This window comes from Oncorhynchus keta, chromosome 2, assembly GCF_023373465.1.
Source record: "Oncorhynchus keta strain PuntledgeMale-10-30-2019 chromosome 2, Oket_V2, whole genome shotgun sequence".
NCBI classification, from domain to species: Eukaryota; Metazoa; Chordata; class Actinopteri; order Salmoniformes; family Salmonidae; genus Oncorhynchus; species Oncorhynchus keta.
In genome coordinates this window covers 45,605,817-45,623,302 of record NC_068422.1, presented here as the reverse complement: position 1 = coordinate 45,623,302, position 17,486 = coordinate 45,605,817, and the positions used below count along the sequence as shown (strand labels likewise).

The window sequence follows — 17,486 nt, the reverse complement described above, 5'->3', positions numbered from 1 at the left end:
TAAGCAAACCAACCTCCAATCATTTCTACAACTCCCATTTTGGATCAAAATGTTGAATTGGCAACAAAAAAAACAGATTTCAATTAACAAAACAAATAAACTAAAATCAACTAAATATGTACAATATTTACAGGACCTCTCAACATATGCTGTATTTGCAGCGTCATGGCAACCAAAATAAAAATAATTTACTGTAACTCAAATAAACACACACACAGATGTCTCACTTGCCACAAGGTTTTAATTTTTTTTCATATAAAAATAGCCATCTCATCATTATCATCAAAAAGTAACAATGACCAATGTACACAAAGTGTTAATGCTTTTGTAGAATTCACTTTTGATTCATTCTTTTCACAAGGAGTGCTTTCACTGAAAGCAATGTCTCTTTGATACTGTCTGTTGAATTATCGAAAGGTTAATGTCACATTTCCTTAGGAAATTAGAATAGAGCGAGATTACGTCCTGCTCTGTTCGCTCTAAACCCAGGGTCATATTCATTAGAGCAAATCGTAGCAAAGTTTCTGCAATGTAAAACAAAGATGAGTTTTTATTGGACAAGTTTGGGTAGGTCCTCCCTGTTTTAGTCAATTTTCTTCCATTTGGTACCTAATGAATACGACCCAGGAGTGGCACACACTCGCAATAAATACACCATAAAATACACCATAAAAATGTACGCTCTCAAGGAGGTCTCTACACTACATTAAATTTGGTCAACATGCAAAATCAACAATGACACAATATTCCAAATGAGTCCTTGATTTGTCGATGTGAAAACAGTTTTCGTTTCCATCAACATTGGATTTAAAACTAACATTTCATCTGATAACTCAGATGTAACAATCATCTGTGTTTTAAGTGCAGATTCTTCATTCACTAAGACTGGGAATCGATCACACTTTCTGAGACGCTTATTGAATGCATAGAGAAACCCTGTTTGAAAAGAGAAAGTGCTGTGGGTCTAATACAAGACTGGGGGAGGGAAAGGAAACAGAGAAAGAGAGACAGGTGAGGGGATAAGGGAGGAGGGAGAAAGTCTGAGTAACACTCAGCATTAGAGAATCTACAAATAAAAAGGGCTGAGGCTGAAACAACAGTCCTTTGCCAATACCTTTGTTTCAATCTGGACAAAAGCCTGAACATTGTATGAAGACGTACTATTTAAACATTTTTCTTGGGGTAAACCTCTTATTTTTGGAATAGGTTTGTCACGGTGAGTACCTTTCCGAGTGTTCGATGGTTGGCTGAAGGTTTGTATAGACGTAGGCTTGAAACCGTCACAGACAATGATAAAACATGCTACAGTACCATAAGGAGATCATTTTGACCAGACTCCATGGGAAGGTACAAAAGTATGTGGACAGCCTTCAAATGAGTGTATTCGGCTATTTCAGCCACACCCATTGCCGACAGGTGTATAAAATCGAGCACACAGCCATGCAATCTCCATAGACAAACATTCACAGTAGAATGGCCCGTACTGAAGAGTTCAGTGACTTTCAACGTGGCACCGTCATAGGTTGCCATCTTTTCATCAAGTCAGTTTATTACATTTCTGTCCTGCTAGAGCTGCCCTGGTCAACTGTAAGTGCTGTTATTGTGAAGTAGAAACGTCTAGGAGCACCAACAGCTCAGCCACGAAGTGGTAGGCCACACAAGCTCACAGAATGGGAACGCCGAGTGCTGAAGAGTGTACGCATAGAGCATCAAAATGTTGTCCTCGGTTGCAACACTCAATACCGAGTTCCAAACTGCCTCTGGAAGCAACATCAGCACAAGAACTGCTCATTGGGAGCTTCATGAAATGGGTTTCCATGGCAGAGGAGCAGCACGCATGCCTAAGATCACCATGCCCCAATGTCAAGCGTCAGCTGGAGTGGTGTAAAGCTCGCCGCCATTGGACTCTGGAGCAGTGGAAAAACATTCTGGAGTGATAAATCACGCTACACCATCTGGCAGTCCGATGGACGAATCTGAGTTAGGTATATGCCAGGAGAACGCTACCTGCCCGAATGCATAGTGCCAACTGTAAAGTTTGGTGGATAAGGAATAATGGTCTGGGGTTGTTTTTCATGGTTCGGGCTTGGCCCCATAAGCCAGATGTACACCGATTTAGCTGTCCCAGACAAGTTGTTGAGATTGGAGACAAAAATCCTCATCCCTACAAAGAAGCGACGCTCGTTTAATATGAATGGGTCAGAGATGCAATTTGAGGGCTACTGATCTCTTTGAGCAGTCCCAGACGTCCCCATATTTTCAAACATGTTTGATTTTAAATCGGCACAAAATCTGAAATGCTCTTGTTGTGTGAGATGTGCAATAAAAAGTTTTGAGAACGGTGATGAGCAATAACCAACGAGAGCTCGCCAAAGAAGCCAGTGAGATGATGCCGTTGTTTCGCATCACTCAGAATGTGTAGACTCTCGAGAAGGTGTGATGAATACTACTAGTATGCATTTGTACTTGCCATTAATCAAAATACTCAAATTGTTACAGCTGTGAAGTTCTAAAGCAATGTTATTACATTCAAAATGTTGGCTAGATATTTAAACTCTGTATGGAAAGCGTGAAAAGACTTGATGCTGCTTTGAGCCACAGCTCGTTGTAGCCACATTAAATCTATTTTTTTCCGCGAGACAATGTGGCATTGATAATCCTCAAGACCAAGTGAAGAATCTTATAGTGTGTGACCCACATCTGTGCCACATCATTTTGTGTGCGCACCACTACGTTGGCAAGACAAAAAGAAAACTACAGGAAAGATGGTTGTTTAATGTGAGAGGTTTAGCGATGTTAGGACTTTGAAAGATGTGTAGTGTACACCCGGCTTTAGTTCCAGTGATTGGAAATCGTAACGCTACAGCATACATTGAATGACATTGTAGACGATTCTGTGCTTCCAACTTTGTGGCAAAAGTTTGGGGAAGGCCCTTTCCTGTTTCAGCATGACAATGCCTCTGTGCACAAAGTGTGGTCCATAAAGAAATGGTTTGTCGAGATTGGTGTGGAAGAACTTGATTGGCCTGCACAGAGCCCTGACCTCAACCCCATCGAACATCTTTGGGATGAATTGTAACACCAACTGCAAGCCAGGACTAATAGCCCAACAGCTGTGCCCAACCTCACTAATACTCTTGTGGCTGAATGGAAGCAAGTCTCCACAGCAATTTTCCGACATCTAGTGGAAAGCCTTCCCAGAAGAGTGGAGACTGTTATAGCAGCAAAGGGGGGACCAACTCCATATTAATACCAATGATTTTGATGAGCGGTTGTCCACATACTTTTGACAATGTAGTGTAGTTTAGGGTGCACAGGAGGGAAATCTCAGGCGTTCACTGTCACACTTCTTAGCTAGGAGGGTAACCGCACTATACCCTGAGCTATAGCCTTGCACAACCCAACATTTTCCTTCGGAGAATCATATGAAGAGCAATATTGTATAATTGTTCTCCAAGTTATATTATTGCACTTCAGTGTTAGCTGGTTTGGGCTTCTCTATGCCCCATGGAGGGTGTTGTCTAGGATCCATCTTCAACTCCCTCTGTCCGACCCATCCAATGGGGTGACTCACTAAGCCGTGAGGGCATGCCCCAGGAGCAGGTTAGCCAATCAGAGCGAGTTTTGGCAGTTAAGTCTCCTCCCCCTCCATTGATTCAGCTGCCCACTCTGACGTAGGTGACCCGTCCCTTGGCAGAGCTCAGACTGGCAGTGCCCGTCTTGAAGAATACAAGTTGGTGACCTGGGGACAGAGAAGAAGAAGAAAAAATTTCAATAAATGTGAATAAAAAGTGGAAAAGTAGGAGAGACCGTAAGAGGAAGACATTGTGTTAAATGAGCTGAATGTACCCTAGCAAATGCGTACCTTCTACAATGTATTACCTGTTAATTGCATGAATGCCATGACAATCGTACAATGCCAGAAATTGCAAAAAAAAATTAAAGAGACTGGAAAGAAAGAACTGCGGTGTGTAGAGAAAGTAGAGACAGAGAGAGATACTGTGATGGGTGAGAGGAGGACGAAGAGTGAAGAGAAGGAATATGAAAGTGCTGTGGGTCTATAGACGTGCCTGGTTCAATAAATAGTGATTTCCATGCTGATGTGCTCCTCTCAGACTAAGCTCTAATGAAGTGTGTGTGTGCCACCTACTAGAAAGGAGGGGTTAGTGATGAGAGACGACGGTACTGAAGTCCCTGCCTCTGTTTGATCAGAGAGACGTCTGACAACGCTGGGTACTTTACCTCCCACATGCACACAAAAACACACACACACACACAACACACACACACACACACAGTGTACACACACACACACACACACACACACACACACACACACACACACACACACACACACACACACACACACACACACACACACACACACACACACACACACACACACAAAACCCACAGACACACACAGGCAGCCACACGTGCAACCCACACATTGTCTTCAACCATTAATAACCCGCCTGGATTTTAACCTTCCCAAGCTCTCTCATGTCAACCCGCTCCTCCGAACACTCCATTGGCTTCCAGTCGAAGCTTGCATCCAACTCTGTTCTGCCACCTCAGGTCTCTTGGCCCTCCCACAACTACAGGAGGGCAGCTCCCAGTCCAAGCTCTTCTCTGTCCTGGCACCCCAATGGTGGAACCAGCTTCCCCCTGAAGCAAGTACAGAGTCCCTGCCCATCTTCCGAAATCCTCCTCCCCCTCACCTCAATCACCCTCCCCCGAACAAATATCAATAATAATTATCCCTTGTAGCTCTGACTCTACTGATAGCTATGTTATTAAGGAAAAATGTACTTTCTATAGCTGTGATATATGGTTGTCCCACCTAGCTATCTTAAGATGAATGCACTAACTGTAAGTCGCTGTAAGTCGCTCTGGATAAGAGTGTCTGCTAAATGTAAATTTAACTCTTACCTGTCCAGGTGGTCTGATTGGTCACTACAAATGCTTGGCACTGGGCATGGCGCTCACACACACCAATAGCCTCTGTGATGCTGAAGACTGATAGCAGACATCCATCGTGCTGATAGGATGGCCAGCAGCGGTAGTTCTCCTCAGGAATCGAGGCATCCACCACATGCTTATAGTCTGGAGAAGACAAGGAGAGAAGTAATTTAGTTAGCAAGGAAGGGTGTGTGTGTTTGTGCGTGTGTGTGCGTGCATATTTGTCACTGGCTGGGAGAGATGCACTGAGGGTCCTGTACACGTGCAATGAGGTAGCTCATTGTGTAAGGGAAAGGGAAGGGGGATACCTAGTCAGTTGTACAACTGAATGCCTTCAATTGAAATGTGTCTTCTGCATTTAACCCAACCCCTCTGAATCAGAGAATACTGTACCTATCACGCCTAAATCTTAAATGGAACCCCCCCGCCAAACTTCTCCCTCCAACTATTTTTATACTTTGAAATAAAAGGTGATTCAAAAACAAATGAGATTGCATTTGAGTGTTAGCAGTTGCAATTTAAATGTACATTTACTATGCCAATAATTATTATATCAATTTACAGAGTGAATGATGTTTTAACCAGATCCAGTGTTCCACTAAGGATCCACTAACATAATGAGTGTGTTCGACAGACATTTAATAAAAGCAAAACAGAAATCGAAAAATACAAAATAAATCAAATTAAATAAGTTTGCTTTGCCAAGGCTCATATCAAAATACTGCTTCTAGCCAATAGCATGTCTGTTGTAGAAAATTGAATAGTCTGTTTTGTGTCCTGGGTTTTATGCTCAGTAGAGCAAGCCTTATTTCTCAGAGTGTTCTCAAGTGGAACAATAACTCCATAGATATGCTGTACAACCACAGTACGTTACTGATTAAGCCTGACCAGACATGGTTAGCTGGATCTGATGTGGGTGGAAAATAGAATCTTGAGTGCTACCCAACGTAGTTGCAACTAACCATATACAAGTATCAATAAGTCGTTTGAATGGTCAGACTTTTGAATTCAAACAATGAATTTCAACATTCCAAACATGCTGTTGCACTCCACTTTCTGGAGGACCGAGTTTTAAAATCAGTGGAATTAAGACGATGGAATTAAGGAGATGGAGAAAACACTTGTCTCTGGATTATTTCTTCAAACTAAGGGCAACCATAGCATACGTGACATACAGACAGCTTACTACATTTTCAGATATTAAACATTTCTAATTTTGTCAGAATGTAGTTTTCAATTCAAGTTCAAATGTACTGTTAGCTAGGTAGCTAACATTAGATGACTGGCTCATTAGCTAACGTTACGTGTATGATCTGTGTAGTAATATTATTTGTATATCAGAGCCATTTGCATTGCTAGTTGTAGCCTAATGTTAGCTAGCTAGCTAACATTGAACCTGCTAGGTTATCTACCTGCTGATTCATGCAGGGTAGTAAAGTCATGAGTTGGGATTATGGTTCATTGTTTAGCTAGCTAGCTACATGTCTTAACAAAAGACTCTATTATGTAAGTACCCATTTCAATAGAATGTTCATGATGTCACTGTGACAGCTGTTGATAGACGTAGCTGGTAAATTCCCTCTGGCTATCTACTTCGATTTCAGAGCACTCTCGTCTGAGTGTGCCAGAGCGCAGAATATCTGACACATTTATGAATGCGCAACACCCATTGAAAATGGCCGGTGTCAGTAAACATTTGCAAAAAAAGTGTAAATTGTTACCAACAGCACAGTTGCAGTCACCAACGCTCTGGATAGCATAAAAACAGCCCAACCAGCTCTGCTACGGCGATTAAAATGGTCAGAGTGAGCTGGTCTGGAAGGAGCTCGCAATCTAGCCAACATTAGCCAGTTAGATTGGGTGCTTGACTGCTGTTGTTATGACAGAACACTCGGATCAACCCTTAAAGAAATGGGTGGGCTAAAGCTTAAGAGGGTGTGAATGATGCCGAATGGACGTAGACAAAGAAGAACTCTCCAGTAGGTGTACCAACACATTCAAAGGCCATTTCCTCAAAAGTGAGGTTTCAGGTTTATCTGGTGACTTTCAAAGCAGAATTACTTTCCCATTGTTCTTCACCTGTAGTGTATGATAACATTTTCTAGCTCTGAGTCTATACTTTTATCAAATATTTAGAAAAAAAAAACATTTCAAATGTTGCTTCACAAGACTGAATCGAGCCGGTCAGTCACATATGCCGAGCACTTGTTGGATGCTTTTACTTCACTCTGTGGTCCAACTCATCCCAAACCATCTCAATTGGGTTGAGGTTGGGGGATTGTTGAGGCCAGGTCATCTGATGCAGAACTCCATCACTCTCCTGTTTGGTCAAATAGCCCTTACACATTCTGGAGGTGTGTTTTGGGTCCTTATCCTATTGGGGAAAAAATGATAGTCCCACTAAACACAAACCAGATGGGATGGAGTACTGCTGCAGAATGCTGTGGTAGCCATGCTGGTTAAGTGTGCCTTGAATTTTAAATAAATCACAGACAGTGTCACCAGCAAAGCACCCCCACACCATCACTCCTCCATGCTTCACGGTGGGAACCACACATGTGGAGATCATCCGTTCACCTACTCTGCATCTCACAAAGACATGGAGGTTGGAAATAAAAATGTCAAATATGGACTCATCAGACCAAAGGACAGACTCCAGTCTAATGTCTTTTGCTCGTGTTTCTTGGCCGAAGCACGTCTCTTCCTATTATTGGTGTCCTTTAGTAGAGGTTTCTTTGTAGCAATTCGACCATGTAGGCCTGATTCATGCAGTCTCCTCTGAACAGTTGACGTTGAGACGTGTCTCTTACTTGAACTCTGTGAAGGATTTATTTGGGCTGCAATTTCTGAGGCTGGTAACTCTAATGAACTTATCCTCTGCAGCAGAGGTAACTCTGGGTCTGACTTTACTGTTGCGGTCCCCATGAGAGACAGTTTCGTCATAGTGCTTGATGGTTTTGGCGACTGCACTTGAAGAAACTTTCAAAGTTCTTGGAATTTTCCGGATTGACTGACCTTGTCTTAAAGTAATGATGAACTCTCGTTTCTCTTTGCTTATTTGAGCAGTTCTTGCCATAATATGGACCTATTTTCTGTATACCACCCCTACCTTGTTATAAACACAACTGATTGGCTCAAATGCATTAAGAAGGAAAGAAATTCCACAAATTAACTTTGAACAATGCACACCTGTTCATTGAAATGCATTTCAGGTGACTACCTCATGAAGCTGGTTGAGAGAATGCCAAGTGTGTGCAAAGCTGTCATCAAGGCAAACGGTGGCTACTTTGAAGAATCTCAAATATAAAATATATTTAGATTTGTTGAATACTTTTTTAGTTACTACATGATTCCATACGTGTTATTTCATAGATTTAATGTCTTCACTATTATTCTACAATGTAGAACATAGTAAAAAATAAAGAAAAACCCTCCAAACTTCTGACTGGTACTGTATCTGCATGATAATGAGCATATGTGTCCCCATTCAGGAAACTTTGCATATGTTGCAAGTCACGACTTCACAGGAGAGCCGTTTGAACGTAAAACAATTTGGGGGGCAGAAATGCCATCACGAACATGTGAACTTTCATGTGCCTTAATAACAAACTTGTATGCCATCTGTAAATATGAATAAAATTCAAAAGTGAGTTTACAAGTTGATCAACTTTCAAAGCAGAATTACTTTCCCATTGTTCCTCAAATGCAGTGTATGATATAGCATTTTGTAGTCTTTACATTTATCCAATGTAAAAAAAAAAAAAAAAATTCACATTTTGCTACATAAGACCGAATCCAGGTGGTGAGTCACATGTGTGTACTGGTTAGTATGTGACTCATGAATCAGCAAAGAAAGAGATGTTTCAGTAGCCAGTAGGTTGTGTTTTTAGCTGAGACAGAAACATATACCATCTACATGAAGCAGTGTAAGCGTCTGTACTTATCCTGCACAATCAGGATCCAGTTGTCCTATGGTCTGTGGGTTTAACTAAGCTTCACAGGACTGTGACAATGGGGCCAGATCAGAAGAGGGCAGCTTCAAAGCAAGTCCCCACCCCCCTTTAAAAGCCTTCCAGCCCGTGAATCATTGAGTCCGTTTTTCTCTTTCTCTGTTACTTAATCTCTTTCGCCGTCTTGGAATCTAGTACTTTTAACATTTCCATACTACTCTTTTTGGTGTTGGAATAAGGAATAGACATCACAACACTGCTCTCTCTCTCTCTTTCTCTGTCACTGTCTCTCTCCCCCTTTCTCTGTCACTGTCTCTCTCCCCCTCAATCTCTATCCTTCCACCCTTATATATATATATATATAAATAAGTGTCATGCCTGGCTGGGCCAGGAGTAGTCCTGGTGATTTACAGGGAAGGTTTACACACCTGTTTGAAGAGGAAGAAAGATGGCAGGAGGGGAGCAGGACAGAAAGTCTCTGTGTGCGACCTCTTTAAGATTTACTGTGTAGAAGCACACACACACACACACGCATGCATGCGTGGCAGCAGACAGCAGTGCTCCGTGTAGTAAATAACTACAACTATTAGACGCTTTATGGCTGTAATTAATGCTTTATGGAGCGCTCGCTTTCTCTAAATGCAGAACTTAAAAGCTTCTAGAAATGGCATGATGGGGAGAGAAAACAAGGAGAGCAGGGGAGGAGGAGGAGGGCTGAAGGGAAGCATGCACAGGAGTGTAATCCCGGAAAAGAAAAGCACATGACGCAAGGCCACATTCCACAAGGAAGCCCTGCATGGGCGAACACTGGCCACTGAGATTGACCCTACCAGTGTTCCTGTGTGATCGTGCTGTTCTGTGTCAGTGAGAGAGGAGCTCAGGTTGGAGACTGGAGAGTGAGAGGCCTACTGGAGCACCAGTGTCTTTGTAAAGGTTAAGCAGACACTGTGTTCAGCCCTTTGGGCTGTGAGCACTCGTCAGTCAATAACTGTCTGGGTTTACTTTGCACTGCCAATGGAGCGAGGAGACACTGAGGGAGGCCAGGAAGGAAGAGAGAAAGAACATGTGAAAGTAAAAGATGACGAGCAAGGGGCACCAAGTGAATGTAAGACAGTGAAAACAGAATCTTCCAGAATGGAATGGAAAAAGGTGAAAGGATACAGAAGGAAAGCTGTTCAGCAAAGACGAGAAGGAGACAGACAGTGGGAGAGAGAGCAAGGTCACACTCACCCCTCTCCTCCCAATGCACCATGCAATTAGTAGACCTGTCAGTCTCTCCCATCCCTTATTGAGTTCCCTCCCGTTATATACATTTTCATATTTTTAATCTCATTACTATTATTTGTCCGGAGTATATCTGATCATGGCTCTCTCTCTCCCCACCTCAATCCCCTGGGCACACACACACACATCTGTTTATGTATCCTTGTGGGGACCAAACATTTGATTCCCATTCAAAATCCAATTTTCCCTAACCCCTAACCCTTAATCTAATCTAACCTGAACCTGTTTGTGTGTGCGCGCGCGCGTGTGCATATTTACCTGTTATGTGTGTCTGTGTGCTGTTCTGCAGGTAAAATCCATTTCTGTACAGGTGCAATACTTTCTCCAACTGAAGCAGCGTCTCATCTATCCCCCATATCAGCTCTCCTGAAACCAACACGGGAAGTAACATTCAGATCGTGCAACACAGTTTCAACTCTACACGTCAAACCAAATTCCACAGAACAAAGGTTATGACTTATTATTATAGCGACATTAAAGGATACCATTCAACCAAATCTGTGAGGAACAAAAATGACGTACAATAGCACAGACAAAAGAGGCCCAGCTCAAGTCTTTGAACATGGATCAAGGGACATGGGGCAGTGTCTTTGTTTGCTTCCCTTAAAGTAGACACTGATCGGAGGTCGTTAAGCTCTCTGTCTGACTAGGAGAGATAGGATCACCTGACCCATCCCCCAGTTCGTACACACACGCACAAACACACACAGACGTGCACATACACTAACACACACACTAACACACACACACACACAGCCCGCCCACGAGGCTTGCATCTTCACGGCCTGTTGTGTCCCAGTAAAACAGATCTCAAACACCCGGCTGACATACCAGCACTCTGATGAGAAGCCCGATAAGAGGGAGAGGAGTGAGGAAAAGGAAAGAGAGAGCCAAGGGGATGAATATGAGAGAGAGAGAGAGAGAGAGAGAGAGAGAGAGAGAGAGAGAGAGAGAGAGAGAGAGAGAGAGAGAGAGAGAGAGAGAGAGAGAGAGAGAGAGAGAGAGAGAGAGAGAGAGAGAGAGAGAGAGAGTGAGTGAGATCCATCTCAGGCATATAACATGGATAGCACTGAGCCAGTGTATGTATAGTGGTAGCTGGTAACTTCGTATCTTAGCAAAACAGTAACTAGTGAGAATCAGAGAGAGGGCACCCACACCCACTGGGCACAACCTGGTTGAATCAACGTTATGTCAACATAATTTCAACAAAATGTTATGACATTGAATCAATGTGGAAAACTGATTGGATTTGCAAAAAGTCATCACCATACAGACATCTCAGGATTTCTTGTCTCTTTTTCACCCAACTTTTAACCTAAATCCAGTGACATGGTTGAAAGTTTTGTTGATTCACTTCGAATTCAAGTTAGTTGACAACTTAATGAAATGTACACTTACGTTCAAAAGTTTGGGGTCACTTAGAAATGTCCTTGTTTTTTAAAGAAAAGCACATTTTTGATCATCGAAATGATCATAAATACAGTATAGACATTGTTAATGTTGAAAATGACTATTGTAGATGAAAACAGATGATTTTGTATGGAATATCTACATAGGCGTACAGAGGCCCATTATCAGCAACCATCACTCCTGTGTTCCAATGGCACATTGTGTTAGCTAATCCAGGTTTATCTTTTTAAATGGCTAATTGATCATTAGAAAACCCTTTTGCAATTATGTTAGCACAGCTGAAAACTTGTGCTAATTAAAGAAGAAATAAAACTGGCCTTTAGACTAGTTGAGTATCTGGAGCATCAGATACTACTCCCTTCCTGTGAAGGGAGTAGTACACAGTGTTGTACAAGATCTTCAGTTTCTTGGCAATTTCTCACATGGAATAGCCTTCATTTCTCAGAACCAAAATAGACTAATGTGTTTCAGAAGAAAATGATTTGTTTCTGGCCATTTTGATCCTGTAATCCAACCCACAAATGCTGATGCTCCAGATACTCAACTAGTCTAATGAAGGCCAGTTTTATTGCTTCTTTAAATCACCACGTTTTCAGCTGTGCTAACAGAATTGCTAAATTATTTTCGAATGAAAAATAATAAACTTGGATTAGCTAACACAACGTGCCATTGGAACACAGGAGTGATGGTTGCTGATAATGGGCCTCTGTACGCCTATGTAGATATATATTTTTTTAAATAAGCCATTTCCAGCTACAATAGTCATTTACATAACATTAACAATAACATTAACAATGTCTACACTGTATTTATGATCATTTTGATGTCATTTTAATTGACATAAAATGTGCTTTTCTTTAAAAAAATAAGGACATTCCTAAGTGACCCCAAACTTTTGAACGTTAGTTTATATTTTAAAAAATGTGACATTGAACTGACATCTGTCCGCAGTGGGCACTCACCTGTGGCGTTGACTATCTTGTCCAGTAGGGGTCTTAGAGTGGGTGGGGCACTGTGAGGCAGCAAGTATGTAAAGAAGAACCTGGAAATTAAAATCAACACTGGAGTTTCAAACACAATAGCTGTATTATTTGGCTTCTGTTCATCTTATTAGTCATAAAGATATTGGTTTGTTTGTGTATAGTTTGTCCTCCGACAAATTAAAGGTAAGTTTCGGTGTTCTTCAAGGTTTAATTCTAGGACCACTAATGTTTTCACTATATATGCTACGTCTTATGATGTCATTTGGAAACACAATGTCAACTTTGACTGCTATGAGGGTGATATACAGCTGTACATTTCGATGAAACATGGTGAAGCCTCAAAATTGCCTACCCTGGGAAGTGGACGGCGGATAGTTTTCTACTTTTAAACTCGGACAGAGATGCTAGCTTTAGGTTCCAATAAAGAGATCTGTTGTCGGATCTGACAATGAATCTCCAAAGGTGTGTAGTCGTCTCAAATAAATTTGTGAAGGACCTCGGTCTTACTTTGGACCTTTATCGATCTTTTGATTAACATAACAAAAATATTTTAATTTTCAGCTTTTTTCCGTCTTTGTAACATTGCAAAAATCAGAAACCCTTTGTCAAAAAATCATGCAGAAAAACTATTCCATTCTTTTGTCACTTTAAGATTAGACTACTGGAATGCCTTACTCTCTGGCTACCTGGATAAGGCACAAAATAAACTTCAGCTAGTGTAAAATATGTCTGCTAGAATTTTGACTATAACCACGTTTTTTTATATATATATTATTCCAGTGCTAGCCACTGGCTCCCTGTTAAAGTCCCCATGCAGTTGGTTTAATCATCACTGTATTTCTAATAAATCACTATGTGTGTTTATTTCATTAAAATACTGTAACTCCAAATATACAAATATACTTCTTTCAGTCAAATGACCTAGTGGCATGGGTGGAATGATTACTATCTTTCAGAATTTCAGAATTCATAAACATTTTTTAAAAAGTCAGTGTTTCTTTATATTTCAGTCTTCTGTGATATAGTGTAATATTGGGATGCAATCTCAAAATGTAATACATTTCAACTCTATATCTGACATTTTTATTTTTTAAAGCCCATAACCATGTGTGTGAGGTGTATACTTTTGTTTCAAAGTAGATTTCTTTAAGACTACCAAGTAGTAAAAGGTTATCATTTATTTCCCGAGCCTCCTTTTGCCATTGCAATGCTTGATCTAATCGTGTGCGTGTTGATACAAATGTTAATATATTTACAGACACAGCCCTGATTGGCGGATAGGATCATCCAGACTCTAGAGCAGGGGTCGGCAACAGGCCAAAACCGGCCGCAAGTTGTTTTTTGGGGCCCTCTAAAGTTTTTGTAAGTAAAATGTAAAAGAAATCACCTGGAATTCAGCTAAAAATGTATTTCATTTAAATCTGTTTACAAAGTATTCCCACAAATAAAAAAATAAATACAGTGCCCTCAGTAATTATTGGGACAGTAAGCATTTGTTCTTCTTTTGGCTCTATACTTCAAAACTTTGAATTTGAAATCAAACAATGACTATGAGGTTAAAGTGCAGACTGTCAGCTTACATTTGAGTGAAATTACAGTACTTTTTGTACATAGTCCACCCCCCATTTTAGCGGAACAAATTCACTTGTGTATTAAAGTTATTTAAATTTAAGTATTTGGTCCCATATTCATAACATGCAATAACTACATGAAGATTGTAACTCCAGTGATAGTCAAGACCAATTCAAGACTAAGACCGGAGCAAGACTGGGTCAAGACCAAGACCAGATGCGAGTACAATTCCAGATTATGATTGTAATTTTGCCAAATCACCACCGTAATAAAAGTTCAAAATGTCCAGTATTTCGGTGTTCAAATTTCAGAACATATGGATTCTTTAGACATTCAGAATAGTGAAAAAAATGCATGCTGTGGAAATGACAAATGATTACTAACCCGAACGAAGTGGAGACCAAAGGGCCGTCTACATCTTCAGAGAAGTGCTAAGAATTTCTAAAATAATTATAATAATATTATTATTTTCGATGATGTTCTGATTTAATCTCTTCAGTTTTTGTTGGAAAGAAAGGGGTTAACACTGAATATTTAAAAAAGATCCAATCAGGATTTTTCTTTGCTGGGCTCTGGGGAGATAAATCTAGCTTGCTAAATCAGCCATTGGCTAGGCAATCAGAAGCTAGATAAAGGCGTCGGTCATTCAACTGTATTAGATGATGCTGCCACCCCTGTGTTTCACGGTTGGGATGGTGTACTTGGTTGGGATGGTGTTCCTCCCCTTTTTCCTCGAAACATAATGATGGTCATTATGGCCAAACAGTTATATTTTTGTTTTATCAGACCAGAGGACATTTCTCCAAAAGGTATGATGTTTGTCCCCATGTGCAGTTGCAAACCATAGTCTGGCATTCTTATGACGGTTTTGGAGCAGTGGCTTCTTCCTTGCTGCGTGGCCTTTCAGGTTATGTCGATATAGGACTTGTTTTACTGTGGATATAGATACTTTTGTACCCGTTTCCTCCAGCATCTTCACAGTGTCCTTTGCTGTTGTTCTGGGATTGATTTGCACTTTTTGCACCAAAGTACATTCATCTCTAGGAGACAGAACGTGTCTTCTTCCTGAACGGTGTGACGGCTGCGCGGTCCCATGGTGTTTATACTTGCGTACTATTGTTTGTACAGGTGAACGTCAGGTGTCTGGAAATTGCTCCCAAGGATGAACCAGACTTGTGGAGGTCTACAATATTTTGTTCTGAGGTCTTGGCTGATTTCTTTTGATTTTCCCATGATGTCAAGCAAAGAGGCACTGAGTTTGAAAGTAGGCCTTGAAATACATCCACAGGTACACATCCAAATGACTCAAATTATGTCAATTAACCAATCAGAAGCTTCTAAAGCCATGACATAATTTTCAGGAAATGTCCAAGCTGTTTAAAGGCACAGTCAACTTAGTGTATGTAAACTTCTGACACACTGGAATTGCTATACAGTGAATTATAAGTGAAATAATCTCTCTGTAAACAATTGTTGGAAAAATGACTTGTCATGTACAAAGTAGATGTCCTAACCAACTTGTTAACAAGAAATTTGTGGAGTGGTTGAAAAATGAGTTATAATGACTCCAACCTAAGTGTATGTAAAATTCTGACTTCAACTGTATTAATGCTAATTCACTTTATTAGTTGTATTAGTAGTTGTAACAGTAGATTTTATTAGTAGTTGTTCAAAACGGTTTTATGCCGTTAAAAATTAATGTAATTTTTTTAATTACTATTTAGCTGTTATTATAATTATTAGACAGTAGTTGGCATAATATTATTGTTACTAGGTATAGCTTTAGTTTCTTTCATTTGGACACTTGAAAATGAGAGATTTCCTCCTGCAAATGTTTTCATAAATAAAATTAATAATCAAGGTATGAAATAATTTACATTTTCAAATACAATCTCTTTTGGGCTTAGTTGTGGTCAATTTGGCAGTGTACCATCCGCTCTTTAAAAAAATTGTCCCGCGGCTGAATCTAGTTGCTATCGCCTGCTCTAGATCCTACCCCTCTTACCCCTTCAAAGTAGGAGGATACATATGCAAATAAAAGATGACTGGTCATTGGTCAGAATAATCAGATCAGATTGTGATGTCATGTTGTGGGCCAAAAATGCCATCCCACCTGAACATACTTTTTTTCACTAAAAGGGCATTATCTTTACTGCACTGCCCCGTTACGACTAGGGCTGAATTCAAGCCCTTCTTACATACCTACATGGCCCATCCAAAATTTTGCAGGCCCACACACTAAAGATTTCTGGCTATGCCCCAGCACAGGCCTCCTTTCGAAGCAAGCAGCTGGATCGAGGGCTAACTTGTTCCTAGAAGGCGCATCATGTCATGCCAGCCTTTTTTCGCTATCCTCTACTTGAGTGGGTTGAGTCACTGATGTGATATTCCTGTCCGGTTTTGCGCCCCCTCGGGCTCATGCGGTCGGGGAGATCTTCGTGGGCTATACTCAGCCTTGTCTCAGGGTAGTAAGTTAGGTCTGTTGATATCCCTTTGCTGGTGTCGGGGCTATGCTTTGGCAAAGTGGTGGGGTTATATGTTTCTCCCCTTCCGGGGGTAACTTTGGACGGGGCAACAGTGTCCCCTGATCTCCCGTCTCAGTCCCCAGTATCTGACCTGCAATAGTCTATGTGTCCTATCTGAGTTTGAGTTTTCTTTACAGGGACAATGGACATAAATCAACGTTTCAGTAAAAGTGTTGGTTTTAGCCAGCCGGCTAATTTTCAACAGCCGTCCCTGGGCAGGTTATTGGTATACTGTGTGATCTCAAATTCTCATGTCCTGTCAGGTGTCCTGTGTAATGTTAGGCATGCTCCCTCTAATTCTCCTCTCTCTTTCTCTCTATGTCTCCTCTCCTGAAGGCTCTAGTTTTGTCTTATCTTGATTATTGTCCAGTCGTCTGGTGGAATGCAGCAAGGAAAGACCTAGTTAAGCTGCAGCTGGCCCAGAACAGAGCACCACATCTTGCTCTTCATTGTAATCAGAGGGCTGAAATAAATACTATGCATGCCAGTCTCTCTTGGCTAAGAGTTCAGGAGAGACTGACTGCATCACTATAAGAAACATTCATGTGTTGAAAATCCCAAATTGCATAGTCAATTTACACACAGCTCTGACACACACACTTACCCCACCAGAAATGCCACCAGGGGTCTCTTCACAGTCCCCAAATCCAGAACAAATTCAAGAAAGCGTACAGTATTATATAGAGCCATTATTTCATGGAACTCCGTTCCATCTCATGTTGCTCAAATGAACTGCAAACCTGGTTTAAAAAAACAGCTAAACAACACCTCACGGCACAACGCCTCTCGCCTATTTGACC

At 41.1% G+C, this 17,486-nt stretch overlaps 1 protein-coding gene across 1 annotated transcript in view; it reads right to left on the bottom strand.

Moving 5' to 3' along the window:
- Positions 1-221: 221 nt before the first annotated feature.
- LOC118401238 (extracellular tyrosine-protein kinase PKDCC-like) overlaps positions 222-17,486 on the bottom strand; it is a 38,894-nt gene continuing 21,629 nt past the window's right edge. The window contains exons 4-7 of the mRNA XM_035798590.2: positions 12,569-12,648; positions 10,455-10,562; positions 4,933-5,106; positions 222-3,742 (exon numbers count right to left, since the gene is read on the bottom strand). Coding sequence (XP_035654483.2) covers positions 3,657-3,742; positions 4,933-5,106; positions 10,455-10,562; positions 12,569-12,648 — 448 coding nt within the window. The 3' untranslated portion in view covers positions 222-3,656. The remainder of the gene's footprint in view (positions 3,743-4,932; positions 5,107-10,454; positions 10,563-12,568; positions 12,649-17,486) is intronic.